We start from the raw sequence: 23,091 nt of genomic DNA on the forward strand, positions 1-23,091 counted from the left end.
GGGGGCAGTAAGAGGTGTTAAAACACAGCACATGTAACTGAATTTGTGTGTCTGGTTAGGGTTGCGGAAATGAAAAAGAATCCATACTTTGGTTTTTAATCATGCGAATGATGGAATGTCTAGCAAGGGCTGTTCTTCACCAACCATCCTCTGAATTGTGCCTTAGAAATAAGTGCAAATCGTCTCTTAAGACCGCCAGCTTCTTGTTAGTACTATCGGAAGCACTAGCCCTATTCCTGCTGTTTGTTTTTTACTGGCGTTCTTATCTCTGTCCAGCCTCCTGTGCTGATATTATCCTTCTTTGCCCTGCATTATCCTTTCTGGTCCACAGAGGCCACTCCTTCCCATGTTCCTGTTCCATTCTTTTCCGTGGCAATAGCGAGTCCCACCTGTGTGTCTCTGTATAATCCCAAGTCTGTGTTTGCTTAGCCTCCCAAATGATTTTCAACATACGTTTGATTTGCATGCAGAATGCATGGAGGCCGTTAAGTTCCAGGTTCTGATCCTGATTATTAAGGGGGCGCATATTTTTCCTTGCATGGCGAAGGAGCTGCCCACCTCCCCAACCCCCTGGATCCCTTGAGCGCTAGCGATGAGGTTTATAAGATGCCGTGGTGTCACCAGGCACCTTGGTGGAATTGGCAGAACCGCAAGCGTAGTTTCGAGAGGTCTACATGGTATGCCCAACAGAGCAGAACTGGGACAAAGGCAGAGCAGGTGAAAGTTGGTGCCAGCTGGGAAAAGTGCCTTTGTGAGTCACAGACCACCTCTGTATTATGCACAGCACTGCAGGACCTGGCTGAAATCGGCCATACTTTGGTTTCACAATACCTTCAGTAGGATTTATAGGCTGGTGCAAAAGCAGGTATTGTGAGTCTTGTCTGTTTGGTTTTTTTTTTAAAAAAAAAGGAAAATAAAAAGGTAAGGCTGGAGGAGACTTAGGAAAGCTTATACTCCCCACTCATTTCCTCCTCTTGCTGGTTCCATCTTTTCTTTGTTTCCCCCCCCCTCTCTCTTTCTTCTTTGTTTTTATAAATTTGCAAAAACAAAGCAGAACTTAAAAAAAACCTTTTGTATTTAAGCAGGGACACACACTTCAGTAACATGCAAGAATGCAGAAATAAACAGCGCAATTAAATTAAAGTTAAGCAATACAATGAAACAATTTAAATGAATTAATATGAAAACGACACACAATTAAAATTCAACAGTAGAATTAAATTACAATTACCGTAACCAGTCAAAATCAATACAATTAAAATTACAGTGAGAGAGAGTATAAATTTGGGTCGTTTCATTCACATCCCCTAGAAAAAATGTTGGTGGGAGAGGGTTAAACATTTGGGGGGGGTTGTTTCTAAATAGCAGGTTATTGTCCTTGAAGTCTTAGGATATTCTCACTTAACAAAAGTTAGTACATCATTTTTTATTTTATTTTAAATGAAGTTCTCACATAAGGTAAAGGTTAACTTATTTGCTCCCCACTCCCCAGGGCTGTAGCCTTCATTGTTTTGCAAAGTGCCTTTCACTGGGATTAAGCATTGAGAGGAAACCTACCTCTGCACAAACGCTCTGAGCACACAGGAACATTCTCAGTCATGCCTGCAAAGCACATGCAAGGCTGAGGCTGCTTTTCTCTGCTGAGCAATAAAGGGATTTCAGCACTCAGCTTCTGGTACTCTCTCTCTCTCTCTCTCTCTCTCTCTCTCTCTCTCTCTCAGAAAAGCAGGCCACAACTTTCCTCCAGTTAGACATATTTTAAAAGGTCAGCTGCAACATACAGCCATAAACACTCGCTCTGGGGCAATAAATACCTGCTCTGGCAGGCAGCCTTTGAAACATAGCAATCACTAGCAGTTGTTTGGCTTGTGAATGCTCAAAGCAGCCCGTGCGAGTCATTACGATAACCTTCCCAACAAACCTGTAACGTAGGTCAGTATTGCGACCTCCCCAACACCATAATTACTGGCCCCTTATTGCGAGCCTAGAAGAACGTTGCATCTGCAGTGAGATTTGAAGCGTAGGGAGCTGTTCTGCACTGAGTCATATGATTTGGGCCACCTAGCTCAGCACTGCCCACTCCCATGGCAGACAGACAGCTGTTCTTCAGGCACCTTCTGCATGCCCTCTCCACCACTGAGCTACAGCCCTGCTCTCATGCTCTCTGCCTATGTGCTACACCAGGTCCACCTGTGTTTGCACCTAAAAGAGTTTCAGCCTAGGGTTGCATATGAAACACCTGTCTAAAAGAGGCAGTGACAAATTGTTGTTTGAACCTGTGTGAAATCCAATGGCTCGTGTGTGCATGCATGCTTGCGTCTGTTCGATCTACTATTGTGGGCAAAGAACACCTTTTGCAGGTGACCCGAAGTACCTTTTGACTTTATAGGTCAACACTGGAAAAGTTTCAAAAGTGTGCTGTGTGGAATTTAACCCATGTGAATCAACTGTCCTCTAAACCTCTGTTTGCTGTCCTCTGCTCAAAAAGGACCAGAACTGGCTGGCCAGCATGTCCCTGGTGGGACAGACGCAGGGGGCACTGTGGTCTAAACCACTGAGCCTCTTGGGCTTGCTGATCGCAAGGTTGGCAGTTCGAGTCTGCGTGATGGTGCGAGCTCCCGTTGCTCTGTCCCAGCTCCCACCAACCTAGCAGTTCGAAAGTATACCAGTGCAAGTAGATAAATAGGTACCGCTGCGGCGGGAAGGTAAAAGGAGTTTCCCTGCGCTCTGGCTTTCGTCACAGTGTCCCGTTGCACCAAAAGCGGTTTAGCCATGCTGGCCACATGACCCAGAAAGCTATCTGTGGACAAACACTGTCTCCCTCGGCCTGAAAACGGAGATGAGCACCACACCCAGGGCCATCTCAGCCATAGGGGCTTGTGGCGCGGCGCACCAGGGTGCCAGGCCCCCCAGGGGCGCCCCCGTGAGCCCGCCGGCATACCGGGCTCCCCCTCCGCAACCCGCCCCCGGGCGGGCGGGCACTCGCGCGCCGGCGGGCGGGCTACAAGCCGGCCGCCCTCGCCTCCCGGAGCCCCAGCTGGAGCGCTGGAGCAGCGCGGGGCTTTGTGCGCCCTTCCAGCACTCCAGCTGGGGCTCCAGGAGGCGAGGGCGACCGGCTTGCAGCCCGCCTGCCCGCCGGTGCGCGAGCGCCAGCCCGCCCGCTCCAACGCCACATCCCTCACCCCCCGCTCGCCCACCCCCCCTCCCGAGGGGCGGCCAGCGCGGGAGGGAGGCGGGCAGAGAGGCGGCAGGGGCGCGGGGGGGGGGTCGCCAGAGGGATCTTTGAACCAGGGCGCCGGATAGGCTTAAGATGGCCCTGACCACACCCTATAATTGAATTTGACTGAACTTAAATATCCAGGAGTCCTTTACCTTTTTCTTTTTTAACATTTTACCATAATAGCAGGAATTTGCTGAGTCAGATCTCCCCTCAATTGCAAACTCTTAGGAATGTGCCTCTCCCAGGCTCAGAGCCCCTTCTCTCTCTTCTGGAAAACTGAAATTGATTAGAGGTGTCACCTTAAATGTGTATTTTGGGTTTGTTTGCTTTTGGAAAGCTTACTGAAATAAGTGTGTGAGATAAGTGCAAGCTCAACCTCCCTTTAACTAATTTCTGATTCTCTGACTTCTCAGTGTGAAGCCCTCAGGAAGGGTGCTCCACATTAGCAGGACCCACTGCTTGGGGGGGATTCCCAGAGATAGTGGGGTCTACAGCAGTGTTTTTCAACCTTTTTTGGGCAAAGGCACACTTGTTTCATGAAAAAAATCACGAGGCACACCACCATTAGAAAATGTTAAAAAATTTAACTCTGTGCCTATATTGACTATATATAAAGTAATTCTCTTGAATTTTTCAATTTTTCCCACGGCACACCAGGCAACATCTCGCGACACACTAGTGTGCCGCGGAACAGTGGTTGAAAAACACTGGTCTACAGCAGGCAGCCCATGGAACCAGTGTGATGCATATGTATCAGCTCCCCCTGCTGGTTGCAATACACAATACAGCCTGTGCGAAAAATGTTGAAGCTGCGCTCCTGTGCCTTATTACCACGGGGAGTAATTGGACTTTCTTCTGAGTTGGATCAGGCTGCTGGCATAATTTTATTCTCTCAAATATATAAGACCCTAGCCTGCTTCATAAGTCCTGTCCTTTGAGATTGGCATGGCAGACACCCCCTACTGGCTCCCACTGTGAACCTTTTAGATTGTATCTTACCACAACTCTTGAATTAGAACGGAGTGCGCATCTGTGGCCATGTTCACAACATATATTTCAGAGAGCCAGTGTGGTGTAGTGGTCAGAATGTTGGGGTAGGACTTGGGAGGCCTGGGTTCAAATCCCAGTTCTGATCCATGCCGTGGGTGCAGGCGTTTAGGATCAGGTCGACTGATCCAATATTGTGGTTTCATGGTTATAATTCTGTGCTGAGACTTGGGAGACCAGGAGGAGAACTATGAAGAGGGGGAGAACCATGTACAGCACCTTAAGCTCCTTAGGTGGGGGGGAAGTTGGATATAAATGCAACAAACAGACAGACAGACAGACAGACAGACAGACAGACAGACAATAAAGTGTAGTCTCTTAAGGGTGCTGAGAGTTGTTAGGAGATCCCTCACAGACCTGCAATTGCCAGAGTGATTTAACAATCAGCCCCTCTCCACAGGAAACTCTGGAAATTGTACCTCTTTTGAGGGGAAAAGGAGGCTAGCCACTCTCAGTACCCTTAACAGACTACAGCTCCCATAATTCTTTGGGGGGGGGAGCGGTTGCTGTTTAAAATGGCACCATTGCACTTTTAAATGCATGCTGTGTATGTCCTTCCTTGTTTCTCCTTTTCCTGCCCACCCCCTGCTGACGTTTCAAGGCCTCCCAGTTTCTTCTCTGCAGTCAGCTTGGATTTCCTGTCCGGAGATTTTTCAGGGTGTTTTTCTCTCTCTCTCAAAAACAAACAGCTGGAGCCTATGAAACAGTTATTCCCCTGTGAAATCTGCCTCGCCCACCCACCCACTCTCTTCCCTGTGCCATCCTGTCCCAGCTCCCTGTGTTTGCAGTAGAGTTAATGTTTACCACTCCGCCTCCACATCTTTGAGAGCTGCTCCTTTTTCTTCAGGGGTGCAGCTGGGCTTGCGGAGATAGGAGACAACATCTTCCTTATTGGTATCTAACAGGTTTTCTCATCATCCCGGAACCAAAGATAAGGGGATACTCTTTAAAATCAGCACAGGGGAGACACAGGCATTGACTCTAAAACAGCCAGCCTGCAGCTGGGGACCAAAATATAAACCAGGTGCTGCCATGTAGGTGTTGCATGCAGCCAGCATCATAGCTTAAAAGGCAGGTGCTCCATCTCTCCCTCTCCAGCCACTGTACGTACATACAGCATTTTGCACACCAGTGATTTGCGTCCTTGGTGGGCATAGCTGCTGCCTCTGTGTGTGGACAAGTACATGTTAAGCGTCTTTATACATGGGCCACTTAGTACCATCAGTCCTTGTGGAATCCAACAGTGTGGGGAGGGAGCAGAGAAACCACAAGTTGGGAAAAGGCTTTATTCCTCACTTCCAAATTCTCTGCCCTAAATTGCCCCCTCCTTAAGCTTCCTTCCTTCCTTCCTTCCTTCCTTCCTTCCTTCCTTCCTTCCCTCCATATCCCACCTTTCTAAGAAGGAGCTCAAAGTGGCATACCCAGTTCTCTGCCTCCTTATTTTATCCTCAGAACAACCCTGTGAAGTAGGCTAGGCTAAGGCACAGAGGCCACCCTTGACTGAGTGAGGAATAGAACCCCAGAGTAGAACCCTAGAACCCCAGCTTCCCAGATTTTAGTCCTGGCTTCCTCAACCTCAGCCCTCCAGATATATATTTTTTGGCCTACAACTCCCATGATCCCTAGCTAGCAGGACCAGTGGTCAGGGATGATGGGAATTGTAGTCTCAAAATATCTGGAGGGCCAAGGTTGAGGAAGCCTGTCTTAGTCTAACACAGACCATTATGCTTGGATTAAGCTCTTGCCTTCTCAAATTGGTGCAATGCTGAATGTGCACAAGTGACATGTGAGGTTGGAAGTGTACTCCATGTTCCCCAGCCCAAAGGCCCATTGATTTCATCAAAAGTAGAAGGTCTTCATTTGTGCTCTTTCGTTTATGGCTGAAATTGTGCAAGGCTCTGCATGTTTGTTGTGTGTTTTTTTTTGGGGGGGGAGGTGGGCTTCCCCTCTTTTATTTTCAGGAAGGGGAAATAAATAATAATAATAATAATAATAATAATAATAATAATAATAATAATAATAATATACCCCGACCATCTAGCTGGGTTTCCCCAGCCACTCTGGGCGGCTTCCAGCAGAATATTAAAATACAATGTTTCATCAAATATGAAAAGCTTCCCTAAACAGGTCTGCCTTCAGATGTCTTCTAAAAGTGGAACCCCGGGTTACGCACACCCTGGGTTGTGGACGTTCGAGTTAAGAACGCCTGCAACCCAGAAGCGTGTCCAGAGCGCGCACTTTGCACATGTGCAGAAGCACTCAAATCATGCTACTTCCAGGTTTTCGGGTTTTTTTTTTGTGCATTCAGGATACTCACTCCCGCGTTACACATGGCGACCCGGAACGGATCACGTGCATAACCTGGGGTTCCACTGTAATTGTTTATTTCCTTGACCTCTGATGGAAAGGCGTTCCATGGGGCAGGCGCCACTACTGAGAAGGTCCTCTGCCTGGTTCCCTGTAACCTCACGTCTCACAATGAGGGAACCACCAGAAGGCCCTCGGTGCTGGACCTCAGTGTCCGGGCAGAACAATGAGGGTGGAGACGCTCCTTCAGGTATAGTGGGCTGAGGCCATTTAGGGCTTTAAAGGTCAGCACCAAACACTTTGAATTGTGCTCGGAAACGTACTGGGAGTCAATGTAGGTCTTTCAGGACTGGTGTTATGTGGTCTCGGCGGCCACTCCCAGTCCCCAGTCTAGCTGCCGCATTCTGGATTAGTTGTAGCTTCTGGGTCACCTTCAAAGGGAGCCCCACATAGAGCACATTGCAGTAATCCAAGCTGGAGATAACCAGAGCATGCACCACCCTGACTTAAGCCATGTTTGGTAGATAAAACATTTGCAAATCAAACCTGAAATAAACATTCCCTTTAACAAACTTATTTCATTGTAACACTAATATTCATTGGTATGAATCCTGGCTTTATTTAGCTGTTAGCCTGGTAAACAACGTTGAAACAAGCTTCTCATGCTAAGCAAGATTCAGCTGAATGTTGGCAGAAGAAAACTGGAATATGAGCTTCAAAATACATTTTTTAAAGCAAAGTATAATTTATCAACGGGAGCATAATGTTCTTCCTGCTTTCTGAAGGAGAGTGGACAATGCCACTATTGAGTTAGTTCAACCAATGGTGACACTGGATGATGAGGAATCTACATCTCCAGGATTAACAGCAACACCCATAAATGCAAAAACCAACTAACAACACATTATTGCTGTTTAATGGTAGTGTTGCGTTTTTTATTACTTAAACTTGCCGGTCACCTCCCTGGAATCTATTGAATGTAGGGTGGTGTTAGAAATGTTCTAAATTAAATAAGTAAATAAATTCGAGTTTGCATTTAACATTTTGTTTCGTCCTGTTTTTGAAAAATGTTCCCATTTCTTAAGTTCTGTTTATCATTCGCAGCTCATGCCAAGAGACATATTCACCCAAACTGCCTTGAACAGTTCAATTTTTGAGATTATTATGGTCACACCTGCACCATACATTTAAAGCTCGTGGCAACCCTGCAAAGGATTCTGAGAACTGTACTTGGTTAAGGGTGCTGGGGATCATAGCTTTATGGGGGCAGATTTGTGACAGACAAATGTTGTCCATTCATTCAGTCATCTGTGAACATATTGTGGAATGTCTAGATTCCTCTTTATTTGGAGCATGTAACAGAACTTGGCTAAGGAAGGCTGTGCAATGGCCATCTTGCAGCCTGCTCTTGTGTCGTCTTGTAACCCCCAAACTGATCTTGCCACCCACTTTCTTTTCTGGCCATGCACCTAACTGCACTGTCCAGTCTCTTTCCATATATCCACTTTTCTCGTTCCAAACTTTGCAAAGTGAAACACCTCATCCCTTATTTTTGTGTTCCACATAATGTGTGTGTATGTACCCATATTAAGAGCGTAATACCCACAGTTGTTGGTAAGTATCTCTTCAATGCATTATTTTCTCTTGTTAGGAAAGGGGGTCTTCTACAGTCTAGGGCAGGGATTCCCAAACTTGAGTCTCCAGCTGTTGGTTTACAACACCCATCATCATCCCTAGATAGCAAGACCAGTGGTCAGGGATGATAAGAATTGTAGTCCGAAAACAGCTGGAGACCCAAGTTTAGGAAACACTAGTCTTAAGAACCAGTAATTTCTGAACCTATGCCCAGGTCCATTTACCTACCTAAACAGCATCTACATATATTTGCATATCTTCCTGTGCAGCACTAATGTTACAGTAATTCTCATGCCACAGTGTAACACCCCAGCTTTCAGAACATACCTTATATATCCTTATATATCCTATTTTGGATTCTTTCATTACATTTTGCCAAAATTCAGACCATCAATTGAAAGCAGTGGCATGGCACTTTAAACAGTCATAGCTCCCCCCTCCCCGAATTTGGGGAGGTGCAGCTTGCTAAGGATGCTAAAAGTTGTTAGGCAACCCCTATTTTCCTTGCTGAGCTACTGTTCCCAGGGTTGCCTGTGAACAATAATTTATTGCAAACCACTCTGGGAATTGCAGCTCTGGGAAGGAAATAGGGGCCTCCTAACAACTCTCAGCACCATTAACGAACTACAGCTCCCATAATTCTTTGGGGGAAGTCATGACCGTTTAGATTGGTATCATAGTGCTGCTAACGTGTAGGCTGAATGTGGTCGAAGTCTAGTTTGCTATTAGTGAAAACTGAGACTATGTAATGTGGAAAGCGAAGAGGACTGGAAACCACACAGTCTCCAGAAATTATTGATTCAAATAAAACCTGGGGTGGGGGGTTTGGCAGAACTTCAACTTTCTTGCACACAGTAAAAGTTGCAGATTAAAAACAAAACCTTTGCTGTTGAATATTTCTAAGCAGAGAGGCGAATGAGGCAAGAGGGTCACCGAGTGACAAAACAGAGCAGTCTAGCTTTCTTGGGGCTGATTTCATCATCTCTGCTTTCTGCAGATTGGCCTCCCTGCCTTCTTTCCCCCCCCCCACCCCACCCAACGCAACCCCAGCCCCAACACAAACGCTGTCCAGCCACTTTTGCAGTGCAGGAAACATCTGCTGGGAGGGAAGGCTGAGGCTGGGTTACTTCAGGGCATTGGCCAGCAGAACAACCCTGAAACTTAAAGCGTGTGCAAGTCATTTCGATATCTTTTCCCCACCCGCTGCTCCCAGAAGAAAAGTTAACGAGAGAGCAGAGCTGCCTTTTTGGAGAGAAGAGCCTGAACAAGGAGTGTCCAGGGCAGGCCCTGGCTGGGGTTCAGAAACTGCTGTTTCATGCACGCCTTCTGGGAGGGAAAAGGCTGAAACCAGATTGAGCTCTCACTGCTCCAGAGATGCCAGCAGACTCTTGAGAATCAGTAGAAGATTGGATACTAGAACTGGATGTCTTAGGTGATGTGGAGATCATTGCTGCCATGCCAGAGCCCAAGACGATTTGGACAGTGCCTACGTGCTGAGATGCAAATCCTGCCAAGAGTCCTGCGGACTGGGTGCCTGCGTGTGTGACATTGCTGTGGTCTGCTGCGAGCAACATTGTTGGGATTTCTCCAGCTGAAGGCACCACTGCAAAGCCACTGGGCAACAGGAAGGCAAGGCAATACGTCAGCGAATAAACTTTTTCTGAATGAACTTGTTTCTCCCAAAGTATCCTGCTGGAAGATTGATTATTCTTTTCTCTTTCCCTCCCCCTTCCCCTCCCACATGGGAGGTGGGAGTGGATAATGTTATGCCCTTTTAAAGCAAGCATCTACTATTGTTAATAATTTTGCTGAGTCCCGAAGGGAAAGTTTCATTTTGTTCCTGAAATCCATGTACCCCTAAAGACTGATATATATCAGTGAATGCTGATGTGACATCATGGATTCTCTGTCAGAATGTGGAGCAGTTTGGAGTCTTCTTCTGGATCTGGAGGACAAGAAGCTACTATGGTACCTGGAGCACCTGCATGAATTATCTGAAGATTATGGCAGCTCTGGATGGGAAGAGATTCCAGCTGTGAGTGCCTTCTTGCCAAAGCCATGCCTTCCTCTCACATGGATGTTCTTGTGCTAACTTCCCTACGCTCACTTAGGTTTTGCTGGCATGCAGAATCTGCCTTTGCCAAATTTATTTCCCCTTTTCAATTCCACGTGTTTTAATGTGTATTGTGCATTGCCTTGTGTGTCGCCTAGAGCCATCGTTGCATGCAGTGATTGATGAATGTAATGAATAAATTTTAGAACTGCTTATCCTAATCCATCACAAACATAGGGAAGGCTTGGAATCTGGTAGTAACAGCCTTTATCACCCCCTTATGCGCCTCTTACCCCTGTCAAGTCACACTGAAAATGAAATCCCAGTTCCTTTAGCTCTCTCTGGGTTTATGCAAAACTTTGGGTCTAGATTCCTCCATCTAGTTTACTTAGCCGTCATCTAAAGTTAGCGTCAACTGAAAACCCATTCTTGTCCTTTTGATAATCTTTTACCAAGTGACAACTTCAGGACATTTGTAGTTGTCTAGCTATATTACATATATTACATTTGTTGTTGTTGTTGTTGTTCAGTCGTTCAGTCGTGTCCGACTCTTCATGACCCCATGGACCAGAGCACGCCAGGCACGCCTATCCTTCACTGCCTCTCGCAGTTTGGCCAAACTCATGTTAGTAGCTTCATGTAATATATATATTACAATGGAAGCATAATGCGTGCGCACATGAACACACACATACATACACACAAACACACACATTTGTCATGCCTGTTGTCTTTCCAAAACAAGAGATGCTGCAATTAAATCCTAAAGGGCTTGACAGTTTTTTTTTTGGGGGGGGGGGGGTCCTTCTGTGTGATTATGTGGCTGTTTTTATCTGACCTGAGACTTCAGAAGCTTTTGTAATGCGTGAGAAGTTGTGTAGCCAGCTGGAATTTCTGTTCCTACGGGATTCCTACTTAACTTTATCAAAAATAAGAGAAATGCAGCAGGAATAATTTGAGTTCTAGCTGGGTTCAGGATACGTTGCTGCTTAGGGCTACAGCATCACGACAAAGTTACAGTATCCTCACTACCTTGAAACTTGTAAATTGGGTTCAGTACTGACACACGGGAGCCGTGTGCTTTGTACATTCTTCTCAACAAAAGAAGAGCCAGGATACAAAAACTGGTCTGGGCTACCCCTAGCCATAAAAGATGGTTTCTTCATTGGATTGGTAATGAGGATACATCTGGTCCCACCAAGACTCAAGCTGTTAGATTTCAGCTCTAGTTACACCAGCCTGAGTTGCCACCAATGTTGTGAAAGTCCCTTCAAGTTTTCAGTCTTTGAGCATGTGTTTGTATATACTATATACAGCTGTACCTTGTTTGTTGAACGGAATCCGTTCTGGAAGTCCATTTGACTTCCAAAAGCGTTTGACAACCAAGGCATGGCTTCCGATTGGCTGCTTCCTGCATGCAATTGGAAGCCACGTTGGACGTTTGGCTTCCAAAGAACGTCAGCAAACTGGAACACTCACTTCCGGGTTTGCAGCGTTCGGGAGCCAAAACGGACAAGTACCAAGGCGTTCAGGATCCAAGGTACGACTATACGTGGGTTGCCAAATAGCTTCCATTTCCCCAGAAAATTCCAGATTATGATACCCGTGATTCTAGTGCAACTACTTATTTATTTGATGGGAAATCCTATCCTATAATGTCTCCTTGCTCCATAACTTAAGACCCCGTCAATTCAAAAATTGCCTCCCGCGGATGCTATAAATGGGAACGTCCTGCTACATTTTCCATTATTCCATCCCTTATTTTATTATCCCTCCTTAACATGAAGTTTTATAGAACACCTATTGTGACTCTTGGTTCAAAATAAAACCTGTAGTCACAACTATATCCGCTTATTATATGAATATTGTCCAGTGTTCCACCTACAGATCTGATTAAATAAATCACCTTGATAATATAAAGTAAGCCTAGGGCAAGACTATTATCTCTCCCACACCTTCTGCTGGCCTGTCCTCCTTTCTTGCCTTCTTGGACCATGCCAAAACAAACAAATTTTGAACCCTCGATAAAATAACATAAGGTTGTCCTGATGAAATGTCAAAAAACAGTACTTTCATTTTTAATTGTTGCTCGAAAAATGTGGATTCCTTTGACAAAATGTTTGGGAGGCTTTTGAAGCAGTCTATGTCCTACCCTCTCCTGTGGCGTTGGGACTCTGCTGTGATCTAGACGGAATGGAAAATCCCCCTTTTCTTCTCCTACTCCTACAAGTTGTCACTCTCTCCCATATCTCCTATTGTTTCCCAGCATTACAAGCCCTCTCCCAACTAGCTTTCTTCTTCCCTTCTTCCTTTCTGCAGCGTTTTGTAGTGGGATAATACCTGCCTTCACCACGCACTGCCTTCCCCAACGCTTAGTTAGAGATGTTAACGTATCCTTATATAGTGTACCCTTCTTGCCGCTTTCCCTCTGATCTTCTTTACCTTCCCTTTCTTTCTAATGAACTCTCCGCCGTTTGCAGGTGCTGAGCCCAACCTATAAGCAGCGGAACGAAGACTTCAGGAAACTCTTCAAGCAGCTCCCCGACACAGAGCGCCTCATAGTTGGTGAGTCCCCCCTCAAGTATTTCCCCCAGTTGGCGAGAGCAGAGGCTTCGGTCGTGTTGTAAATGTCAGCCTTTCTAAGTCAGGATGCAGAAGGTTTCATCCTTGGCAAAGGTTAAGTATCTCCTAAAGAAAGAGAGGCCAGACCCTGGGTACCTGCTTCCCTTGTAGTAGAAGTTAAGACTTTTGGGGACACCATTGAACTTGGTACAGTACTCGTTTTCCTACCTGTCTGACTAATTGTAGTCCTTGGAATATATCTGGCATCAGTTTCATGGTGGTTCGGGGGCAGATGGTTTGGAAGCCAACAGGTATTGAAGAAAGTAGCTATTCAAATTTTAAAATTCGTCCTTTGCGCTCTTATCACTATACTTTGGGTAGTTTGCTGTTGAACAAGTTATCTGCACCTACGGAGATGTTAGGAAGGGCAATTATTAGCAAGTGTAAGAAACAGTCTATCTTAAATCGCTTGAAAACCTTGTGGTATCATTTTTCTTATCTAGATTTCAGTTGGTTTGGTTATCGAACATTTGATGGTTACTACTGCAACAGAGATGAAAACAAAACCTAGTATAATTTTTCCTGCATTTTCTATATGGCAAACTGTTTTTCAATAATTGAAGATGGGAACTATCTTAATGGAGAAGTGTATTTGCATCAGAAAGATTCTATGTGCAGATCCTCTTAGTCGACATGTAAGAAATAATATAATATCTCAGATATTTTATCACGAAAGCTCATACCAAGAACTAACTTAGTTGGTCTCTAAGGTGCTACTGGAAGGAATTTTTTATTTTATTTTGTTTTGACTATGGCAGACCAACATGGCTACCTACCTGTAATTTTAATTCTGAGGCAGAGATAATAATTGCAGAATTGCTGTGCATCCCAACAGGGCAATAAATTAATAAGGAACCCAGAGGCATTCAGAGTAGAAGGTGTCTGATAATGAATAAGTGCTCCTTATATTTAATTATTTTGATTGACATTTCACCAAAAAAATCCAGGCTTGAAAGTGATAATGGACAGGGAGAAAAACCTGTTTTCAGAAGTACTGGAGATCAAAAGAAACTGGGTTGAAAAGTGATCAGAACTGGAAACTGAATTAAAGGAATTTAATGTGAGAGTAAAAGAACAGAAATCAGCTAAGATGAAAGTGGCCTAAATAATCTTGGTTATGTAAGGAGAATTCTGCTTCCAAAATGTTTTAATTTGTGGATTTGAATGTGACTCGCATATGACTGATTCTTGCTGTCATCACCCGATTGTTCACAAAGACAGATGCAATAGTAAATATCTTGTAACATTTTAAGGACTTGAATCAGTGGTCTCCTCACTCGAAGAAGAAGCTTACGTCCTAGGTAATGGGAAAGAAATGATAGAAATTAATTAAATAACTCCACTAGGTAGTTGATAACTATTAGACAGATTGTATGTGGGGACGCATGCCTTAATAGAGGGTTATCTTTTGTTCCTACTCTGAAACATGATCCAGAACAAACAAGAGTAGATCTTTATCAATTTATTAGTATTCTTAGGACCCAAACCTGATGGAAAAGCCCTCTTTCCTTGTACTTCTCTGATAAGCCTCCCATATCTCCCTTCGTTTCCTACCACCATAAGTGCTCTCCAAACTAGCTTTCCCCTTCCATTCTTTCCTGTTTACACATTTAGCAACGGTGTGAATAAATTTTGAAAAGGAAATAGCAGTCATGGAAGCGTAATTTGAATCAAGAGCCTGGTGTGAGGATGGGGGGGGGGGCTTTAATCCATTGTCCCACTGTGGCTAATCCAAGTGATGATTATTACATACCTTTTCTCCATGGAACTCAAGGTAGCACAGGTGGTTCTCTCCCCTCCCCATTTTCTCCTCACAACAATCCTGTGAGGTAGGCTAGACCGAGTGACTGGCCCAAGGTCACCCAGTGAGCTTCATGACCAAATGGGGATTTGAACCCTGCTCTCCCAGCATCTCTAACCACTGCACTTTGCTGGCTCTCATGCTGGATTGAGGCACCTGCTGGTTGCTTCGGAAGAAAAGTTTCCAGTCACACTAATAGTGCCTTGTCCAGTTTGGCCTGTAGTTCGAACACACTATGTTTTAAAAGCGTAGAAGAAGACTTTGATCCTTGAGCCACACCTTTGAGGATGAGGTCATCTTTTGTTCCACTAGGACCTGTTTATCCTGCCATCCAACTATTTCAGGAATTAGTTTTCAACGTTCTTGAGGAAATGGAACAGAACCCTCCCCAGGGTAGGGAACAACAAGATGGTTTTGAAAGGGGTATCTTACATTAGGATCTATCTGGGAGGCTGGTTAGGGTTGGATTAGCATAAATCTGGATAGTAGTAATTGCAAGGTAGAACAACCAAGTGCACTTTTTGGTGCTTCCGTTGGACACCAAACAAGATGAATTGAACAGAAATTGGAGCTTTTCTTTAAGAAAGGAGAACAGTGGGATAGGTAGTACTGAATGCCAGGTTTTGAATAACATCTCTTCCCAGGAACTTTTATTTTCTGAATTGCCTCGTATAAGAATGTTCTATCCTCACCAGGAAGAGCCTTTGTTTCAGTCAATAACTTCACATTAGAGCCATTCATCTTGATGTGTGGGCCTTTTGATTTAAGTCATTACATCTCAAGCAAAGAGTATTTATAGGCTTCTGGAGACTTCATTGAGAAGTTACAGTTGGTTAATTAAATGGAAGGAAATGCTGTGTTAAAGTCTGTTGGCATTGGAGTCTTCTACACAAGTATTCTACAAAGGGATACACCGTGTGTGTGTGTGTGTGAGTGAGAGAGAGAGAGAGAGAGAGAGAGAGAGAGAGAGAGAATTGCACTTCTTTATAACCCTTGCTGAAATACTTTTGACCAAGTATTACTTTAATCAGCTAACACACAAATACACACATTCTCTATCTATTTTCTTTCGGTAGGTGAGCAATGTCAACATGGGATTTTCCACGGCCCTTAGATGACAGAATTTAAGCATACATTTGCATCATTCACATTTTATTAGGATCAGCCACCACAAGCTCTCGTGGAGATTTAACAATGCCAAGGGAGCAGAGTGCATACTCTCTTAACCAGTGAATGAAAACTATAAATTCACATCCCATAATTCCCACAATCATTACATACTAATAAATTAAAATTTCATTTCTGCATGATCTTGTTATGTAGTGACAATGTATTTCGGGACATGTTTGCAATATTGGGTGATAGTGGAGTGTGTGTGTGTGTGTGTGTGTGTGTGTGACAATTCTATTTATTTCCAGACAATTCTAAACAAGTTGATCTCACATTTGAAAGTATATTTCTAATGAAGGAAGGTTAATTTCCTGTTTTAATGAAGAAAAAGAGATGCAGACTAACACCCATCTTTGCATAAAAGCCCAATGGAATCATGGAGTCATAGAAAAGTTGGAAGGGACCCCAGTGGCAATCTAGTCCAACCCCCTGCAATGCAGGAATTAGAACTAAAGAATCCCAGGCAGCTCAGACCAGGCAGCTAGACAATCAGAAAAGACACAAGCTCCCTTTTTCTCTCTCGCTTCCACCAATCCCATGCAAACATCCCTGTTCACTTGCCCTGTTCACACTCCTGATCATGATAAGAATACACTGCTTCTGTTATGACAGTTTCCCATCCCATTCTCCAATGCACTCCTTTTGGCACTTACTTAAAACATTTTTGTTTTGACAAGCCTACCCAGAATGTTTGCCATAGCTGTCAACCTTCCCCCCCCCCTTTTTGCAGGAAATTCCCTTATTATAGCATTGGGAAACAGCAGGGAGGGTTGACAGCTATGATGTTTGCATGTGTTTTGATTATAGTTTTTATTTGAATGTCTTAAATAACTGCGCTTAACTGTCTTTACTGATAGTTTTATTCTTTTTATAAACTTGCTTTGAGGTTGTTTCTACAATATATAAATTTAATGGGGAAAATATTTTTTAAAAATGTATAAAAATAATTTACCATACCGGCAGTTCTTATGTATCAGAATAATGCTAACGGCTCATATTTTAATTCTAAGGCAGAGATGCAAAGTCATCGACTTGTTCATTGCGATCTATTTGGAAAGTACTGTGTAGTAAGAACAGAACAAGAGAAAGTTTTTTTGTTTTTAAACTTCTCTAATTCATTTTGAGCATTTTTTCTTGGGGTGTGCTGTTTCCTTTTATCTGTTTCTGGCTTCATTACTCAGGAGGCCTGCACCTCATCCCTGATACCTTTCAGGGTCATCCATAAAGTACATCCCACATCAAGAGGAATAAGGTAGAGGAGCAAAATAATGAAAGAGGAGGTACAGGGGTACCTTGGTTCCCGAACGGCTTAGTTGTCGAACAAATTGGCTCCCAAACGCCGCAAACCCGGAAGTACGTGTTCTGGTTTGTGAACGTTTTTTTTGTAGGCCAAATGTCCGACGCGGCTTCCGCTGCTTCCGATGTAGTGCAGGAAGCTCCTGCAGCCAATCGGAAGCCGCGCCTTGGTTTTCTAACGGTTCCAGGAGTCGAAAGGACTCCCAGAACAGATTAAGTTCGACAACCAGGGTACCACTGTATAGACCATGGAGAGGGGGGGTGCAAAGTGTGGCTGGGTAACGTTTTTGAAAGGCAATGTGATTCATCTCTCTCCCCCCCCCCCCGCCGTTAAGCAGCATCCCCAGACATACTCATTTTTCACTTTATTCTGACAAATCTCCCAGGCGCCTTTCCTTTCAGTGGCTTCCCTTCACTATTTATCACATTTATTAGTCACCCCATAAGCAGGAGGATCTTCTGGGCAGCAAACAGTTAAAAACACAAGTCCAATAAAACAAAAAAAGCAGATGAGTTTTCATGTTGCCGTTATTTAGACTGTAGCCTTGCTGGCTGTGCTGTGCTTATTTTAAACCATGTGTGACTCCCGGCTGTTTTTAGACTCCTAATAAATCTGCATTGTTTCTGTTGGTGATGGCAAACTCTCTCTTACCTCTCTGCAGATTACTCCTGTGCACTTCAAAGAGACATTCTCCTGCAGGGCCGACTCTACCTCTCCGAAAACTGGATATGCTTCTATAGCAACATTTTCCGCTGGGAAACACTGGTGGGTGCCTTCCTTAGCCCCTCTACCAACGGGCTCATTTCAGGACCGTTCTGAAAATGCTGCACTCATTTGGTTTGCTAACACTTTCCTTCGTCTTCCTTTCTTTTTTTGCACAGTTGACTGTCCGTTTGAAGGACATCTGCTCTATGACCAAGGAAAAAACTGCACGGCTCATTCCTAACGCTATCCAAGTTTGCACTGACACTGAAAAGGTGCGTGTCAGAATCCTCGGTTCTTGACGCATCCGAAGAACCGAGTGCAGAGGGCTCTGCTGGAAGACAGGGAACCTGCTCTGAACTCTTGAGTTGAGACAGACAGAGTTCGCCCCAGGAATTGACTGATGCGGCGCAGAATTCCTTGGGGTGCATTTGACAGCTACAAAAAGAAAATTTACTAGTAAAATGAGCATAACGGTAGCCTGGTGGATCAGGTCAATGGCCCATCTAGTCCAGCATCCTGTTCTCACACACTGGCCAGCTAGATGCCAGTGGGAACCCCTCAAGCAGACACAAGCACAAGAGCACCCTCCCCTCCTGCGGTTTCCAGCAACTGGTAGTCAGAAGCATAACCGCCTCCGACCATGGAGACAGAGCCCAGCTGCCGTGGGTAGTAGCCATCGATATCTATCCTCTGCCTCCATGAATCCAAGTGTGTTAAAGATGGGTCAGTTCTCAGTTTGGAGTGAGACACTAAATTTTAAGGATGCTTCCATGTGAGGCCTTATGTCACAAACGGGTCATTCAGACCCAGTTGTCCTGTATATACATTTGGCACATTCACTTTCTCTCCTTCCTGGTTTCTCAGTTCAGGCTGGCATTTCTGAGACGATGACAAAGTGTGGGTGCTACGAAAAGCATGTGTTCTTAAGTGGCACCAATTCCGCAGTAAGCTCCCATTTGGAAGAGAGTTGAAAGTCATTTGAGAGGCATTTTGCTTCCCTTGGTATGCTTTGTGCCAGGGTATTTATATTTGTCTTGTTGTTCCTTGAACCAAGCAAGTTTTTGCAGAGTTTTGAGACAATGCAAACCACTGCAGGATGTATTCACTGTAGGTAAATTTGGGATGTAATATATACACACAATGAGCAGTTCTACAAAAACCATATATACATATAGGCTCATTTGCCCCCATGAAGCCTTTAGCAAGTTCCCCTTGGACCCAATTCTTGGTCCTTGAAATGACGACTGAGAGTGCAGTCCCATAACTATATACCTGGGAGTAAGTCCCATTGAATTCAGTGGGTTATATGTCTGAGTAGACATGTATAAGAATGCACCCATGCCTTTGCTCATTCTCTATCACTTGTTCCTCTCTTACTGTTGACATTTCAGTTGTAGATTCCTCGGGTAGAGGCTTGTTTCTCTTGCTGGTAAAAACTCTCTAAAGTTCCACTTATGGCGCTGAATACCTTAATCATAATTTAATGATGTGTGCTGAGGGTGGTGTATCACAGGCTGTTGGTTTGGCAGAAACAGTTAAATGCAGAGGTCAACAGGTGAAAAGAACACTTGGACCAGCTCTGTGACATGCATACTGTTCCCTGGACCACCCTAGCTGTGGAAAAATAAATTCAAGGCTATGAAACGGATAGTGTAACAAAGGGGTATTATGTAAGTAGCTTACTGAGTCTAAGTTGCATAAGTAATGCATTTGCTCGTTTTGCCTTACTACCACCAAGCTTCTCAGTTCTCATATAATTTTCTCGGAAAATAGCAAGCTCTCTGCTTCACTTTGCCAAATCTCTGTTCTCCACAGCACTTTTTCACTTCCTTTGGTGCCCGAGACAGGACATACATGATGATGTTCAGGCTCTGGCAGAATGCCCTCCTTGAAAAGGTAAATCGAGATGCGGGGACGCTCCTCACATAGATATGAATCTGTTCATTTGCATGAAAGTTACAAACTCTTCCCTTTTGCAATACTTTATCAAGGAAGCGAACAATCAGTAAAAACCACACACTATAATGGAAAAGCAATTAGAACAGTACAGGTAAAAAGGACACTAATCACATGTCAGTATTCTGAACATGAGGTACCACAGCAGAAAAGGCCCCTATACAGTGGTACCTCGGGTTAAGTACTTAATTTGTTCCAGAGGTCCATTCTTAAACTGAAGCGTACTTAACCTGAAGCACCACTTTAGCTAAAGGGACCTCCTGCTGCCGCTGCACCGCCAGAGCACGATTTCTGTTCTTAAGCGGAGTTCTTAACCTGAAGCGTACTTAACCCGAGGTACCACTGTACTTTGAGTTTACCATTTTTGAGTGCTCCAAATACTGTGTCTTAGCGATGCTTACAGCACTCTTATAAACTTCACCCGTATTGCCAGGTGTGATGTATGAGAGGCAATAAGTTGATTAAGATAACCCAGTGATGATAATTGAACTGGGTACATCCTTGCTCATGGCTCTTTGGTTTTTTTTAAAAAAATAAAAAGGCTACACTGCACCACCTCTTTATTAAACTTTTCCCATCTGAGCTTTGCTTTGTCTTGGACTATGAGCTTTGTCAAGCCTCACCAGAAGTTCATCTTGTTCAGGAAGAATGCACCGGGTTTTTATTTTTTAACAAATGGTTTCTTGTTATCGCCCTCTTTACACAATCTCGCCTTTCCTAGCCTCATGGTTTAAAAACCGCGAGCTTCTTTCTGAATTCCAACACTGGTTAGAAATTTTTAAGGCCCTGTTTTGATGATGTGATTATGACATGCCTGCCTGCGCACATCCCAACAGCTGTTTGACTTAGCTTTCAAGGACGTCTTTCTCTTTTCCATCTCCCTTTTTTAGGGCTACCAGTGCATTTGACCCTTTCACATACTAACTTTTGAGAATCCAGCTCTTTGTGTACAAGGCTTCCATTGTTTCAATCTAAAAGCCTCGAGGGAATATATATATATATATATATATATATATATATATATATATATACATACATACACACACACACACACACACACACACACACATGCATAGATAGCTTCAGATCACTTTTTCTTTAAAATATCATTGGTGACGTGCAGTTTGTTTGTTATTTAAAATAAACTCAAATCATTATGCTATTGGCAATGGCTTCCTATTCTATGTTTATCAACATGGGAATTCTCTGCACTGTGGCTTCCAAACCAATGCATCTGTTGCAAGAGCCTTGCATGATTTCCACATGTGACGACACATACAGTTTTTGTTGGTAGTACATTTAGTACAGATCTTGTGGCAAAAAAATAAATAAATAGGTAGATGTCATAATTAGGTCTGGAGCCGTAAGCAAGTGTAGTCTGTCTGCTTGGGTTTTGTCACCTTCCTATGGAGAGGTCCCAAACCACAGTGTTTCTCTCCACAGCCCCTGTGTCCAAAGGAGCTCTGGCACTTTGTGCATCAGTGTTACGGTAGTGAACTAGGGCTGACGAGCGATGATGAAGACTATGTGCCTCCCGATGATGATTTCAACACGATGGGGTACGTTGAGCTAAAGCATGCGGAGGCGTGTCAAACTTTAGCGCACAAGGGTCAGAGGCTGGATCTGCCTCAGGCACTCCCGTGGGCCAGGAATGCTGGATCAGGCCAGGGTGGGAAATATGCGTAATTTCTTTCTGACCTCACTATGTGGAATTTACCACCCCCACCATGTATATATATGCCTGCAACTTCATGCATCCGAGGAAGTGGACTGCAGTCCCCAAAAACATGTGCCCTTAAGATCATAGAATCATTGGATCGTAGGGTTGGAGTCATCTTCCCCATCCCCCTGCAATGCAGGGATCACAGCTAAGTAAACCTTGGCAGATGGCCATCCAGCCTCTGTTTAAAAACCTCCAGTGAAGGAGAGTCCCCACCTTCCAAGGTAGTCCGGTCCACTGTCAAACACATCTTACAGTCAGAAAGTTGTTATCTCCTTTCTTGTAATGTAATCCTTTGCTTCGGATCCTACCCTCTTGAGCAGCGGGGTGGGGGGGGGGTGGGGGGGTGGGGAGGGAAGCTTGCTCCATCTTCCACGTGACAGCCCTTCAGATATTTGAAGATGGCTATCATATCACCTCTCAGTCTTCTCTTCCCCAACTTCCTAAGCCGTTCCTCATAAGGCTCGGTTTCCAAACCCTTGACCATCCTGCTTGCCCTCCTCGACGAACATTTCAGCTTGGCAATGTCCTCCTTAAACTGTGGTGCCCAGAACTGGACACAGTATTCCAGGTGGGGACAATGATGTCACAAGGTCTCTTTGTTGTCCTGGCTGCAACAGACTGACTGAGCTCCCCTACTGGATTTTTTTTTTTTACTCCTTTGGTTTCACTCTCCAGCGCTTTTAGCGGCTGACTGATGTGAGGGCTGGCGAAATTCAGCATTCGTTTCTGCTTCTTCTTCTAGCTACTGTGAAGAGATCCCCGTGGAAGAAATTGAGGTGAACGACAGCTCCTCTAAAAGCAGCATGGAGGCCAAACCGGAGGCGAGCCCTCAGCTTCCTAAGAAGTCTGTCACAAATAGTAGCACATTGACACCGACAGGAAGCAGTGAAGCTCCAGTCCCAGTAGGCATATTTTTTTTCTCTTGCAGAGTTGCATCTTTGATCTGACCCAATCCATTGGTAGGCAGCGGACTGCTATTTAACGCAGCTTCCCCAAATTAATTTTTGTCTTTCAATATGGTTTTTAGCCTCTAAATGCAGGGAAAGCAGTAACCGCCATGGTTCTCTTCCCTAAACAGAGAAGGAATCTGGATTGTAAGTAATCTAAATGTTCAAGTTCCCAATGGATTTGGGTTGGAACACTGATGGTGGCTCTCTTGTAATCAACCTGGTGTGTGTATTTTGTTTTTAAAGCCGTAGATGGTTTTCTTTGTAGATAGTCCTTAATTGGTTTATAGCGGTGGATTTGTTTTTGCTTTTAAGTGTATTTACTTTTTAAGCATTGCTCTTACTATCTTCCACATACAAGTTCTGCAGCTGTGCAGATCGCCGTTCTCCTTCTAAAGCCGAGTGCTGAAACATTTTCTCACAAAGGCCTGCCCACATCCTCAGAGCGCATTCCTCCAACGGCATGGCCAGTTCCTTCTCACTCAGTTGCCTTCTCAGCGCCATAGTCTCAGTGTCGTTCAGAACAATGTCCTCTCCCTAGACGGTCTTTTCCTTTCCTATTGTAAATTCAGGGCAGATAAAAGAAAGTCCTTCTTCCCGCAGTGTAT

The 23,091-nt window shown here is 44.4% G+C and overlaps 1 protein-coding gene across 11 annotated transcripts in view; it reads left to right on the forward strand.

Moving 5' to 3' along the window:
* GRAMD1B (GRAM domain containing 1B) overlaps nucleotides 1–23,091 on the forward strand; it is a 212,195-nt gene that overhangs the window by 172,700 nt on the left and 16,404 nt on the right. For 10 of the 11 annotated variants that reach the window (XM_033172641.1, XM_033172640.1, XM_033172634.1 and 7 more), the window contains 6 exons: nucleotides 12,743–12,827; nucleotides 17,814–17,917; nucleotides 18,034–18,129; nucleotides 19,673–19,753; nucleotides 21,257–21,372; nucleotides 22,279–22,438. In XM_033172641.1, the coding sequence (XP_033028532.1) occupies nucleotides 12,743–12,827; nucleotides 17,814–17,917; nucleotides 18,034–18,129; nucleotides 19,673–19,753; nucleotides 21,257–21,372; nucleotides 22,279–22,438 (642 nt within the window). Of the gene's footprint in view, nucleotides 1–10,084; nucleotides 10,245–12,742; nucleotides 12,828–17,813; nucleotides 17,918–18,033; nucleotides 18,130–19,672; nucleotides 19,754–21,256; nucleotides 21,373–22,278; nucleotides 22,439–23,091 lie in introns of those variants that run through there. The other variant, XM_033172644.1, reaches the window with a different exon arrangement.

This window comes from Lacerta agilis, chromosome 15 (assembly GCF_009819535.1).
Source record: "Lacerta agilis isolate rLacAgi1 chromosome 15, rLacAgi1.pri, whole genome shotgun sequence".
Taxonomy (NCBI): domain Eukaryota; kingdom Metazoa; phylum Chordata; class Lepidosauria; order Squamata; family Lacertidae; genus Lacerta; species Lacerta agilis.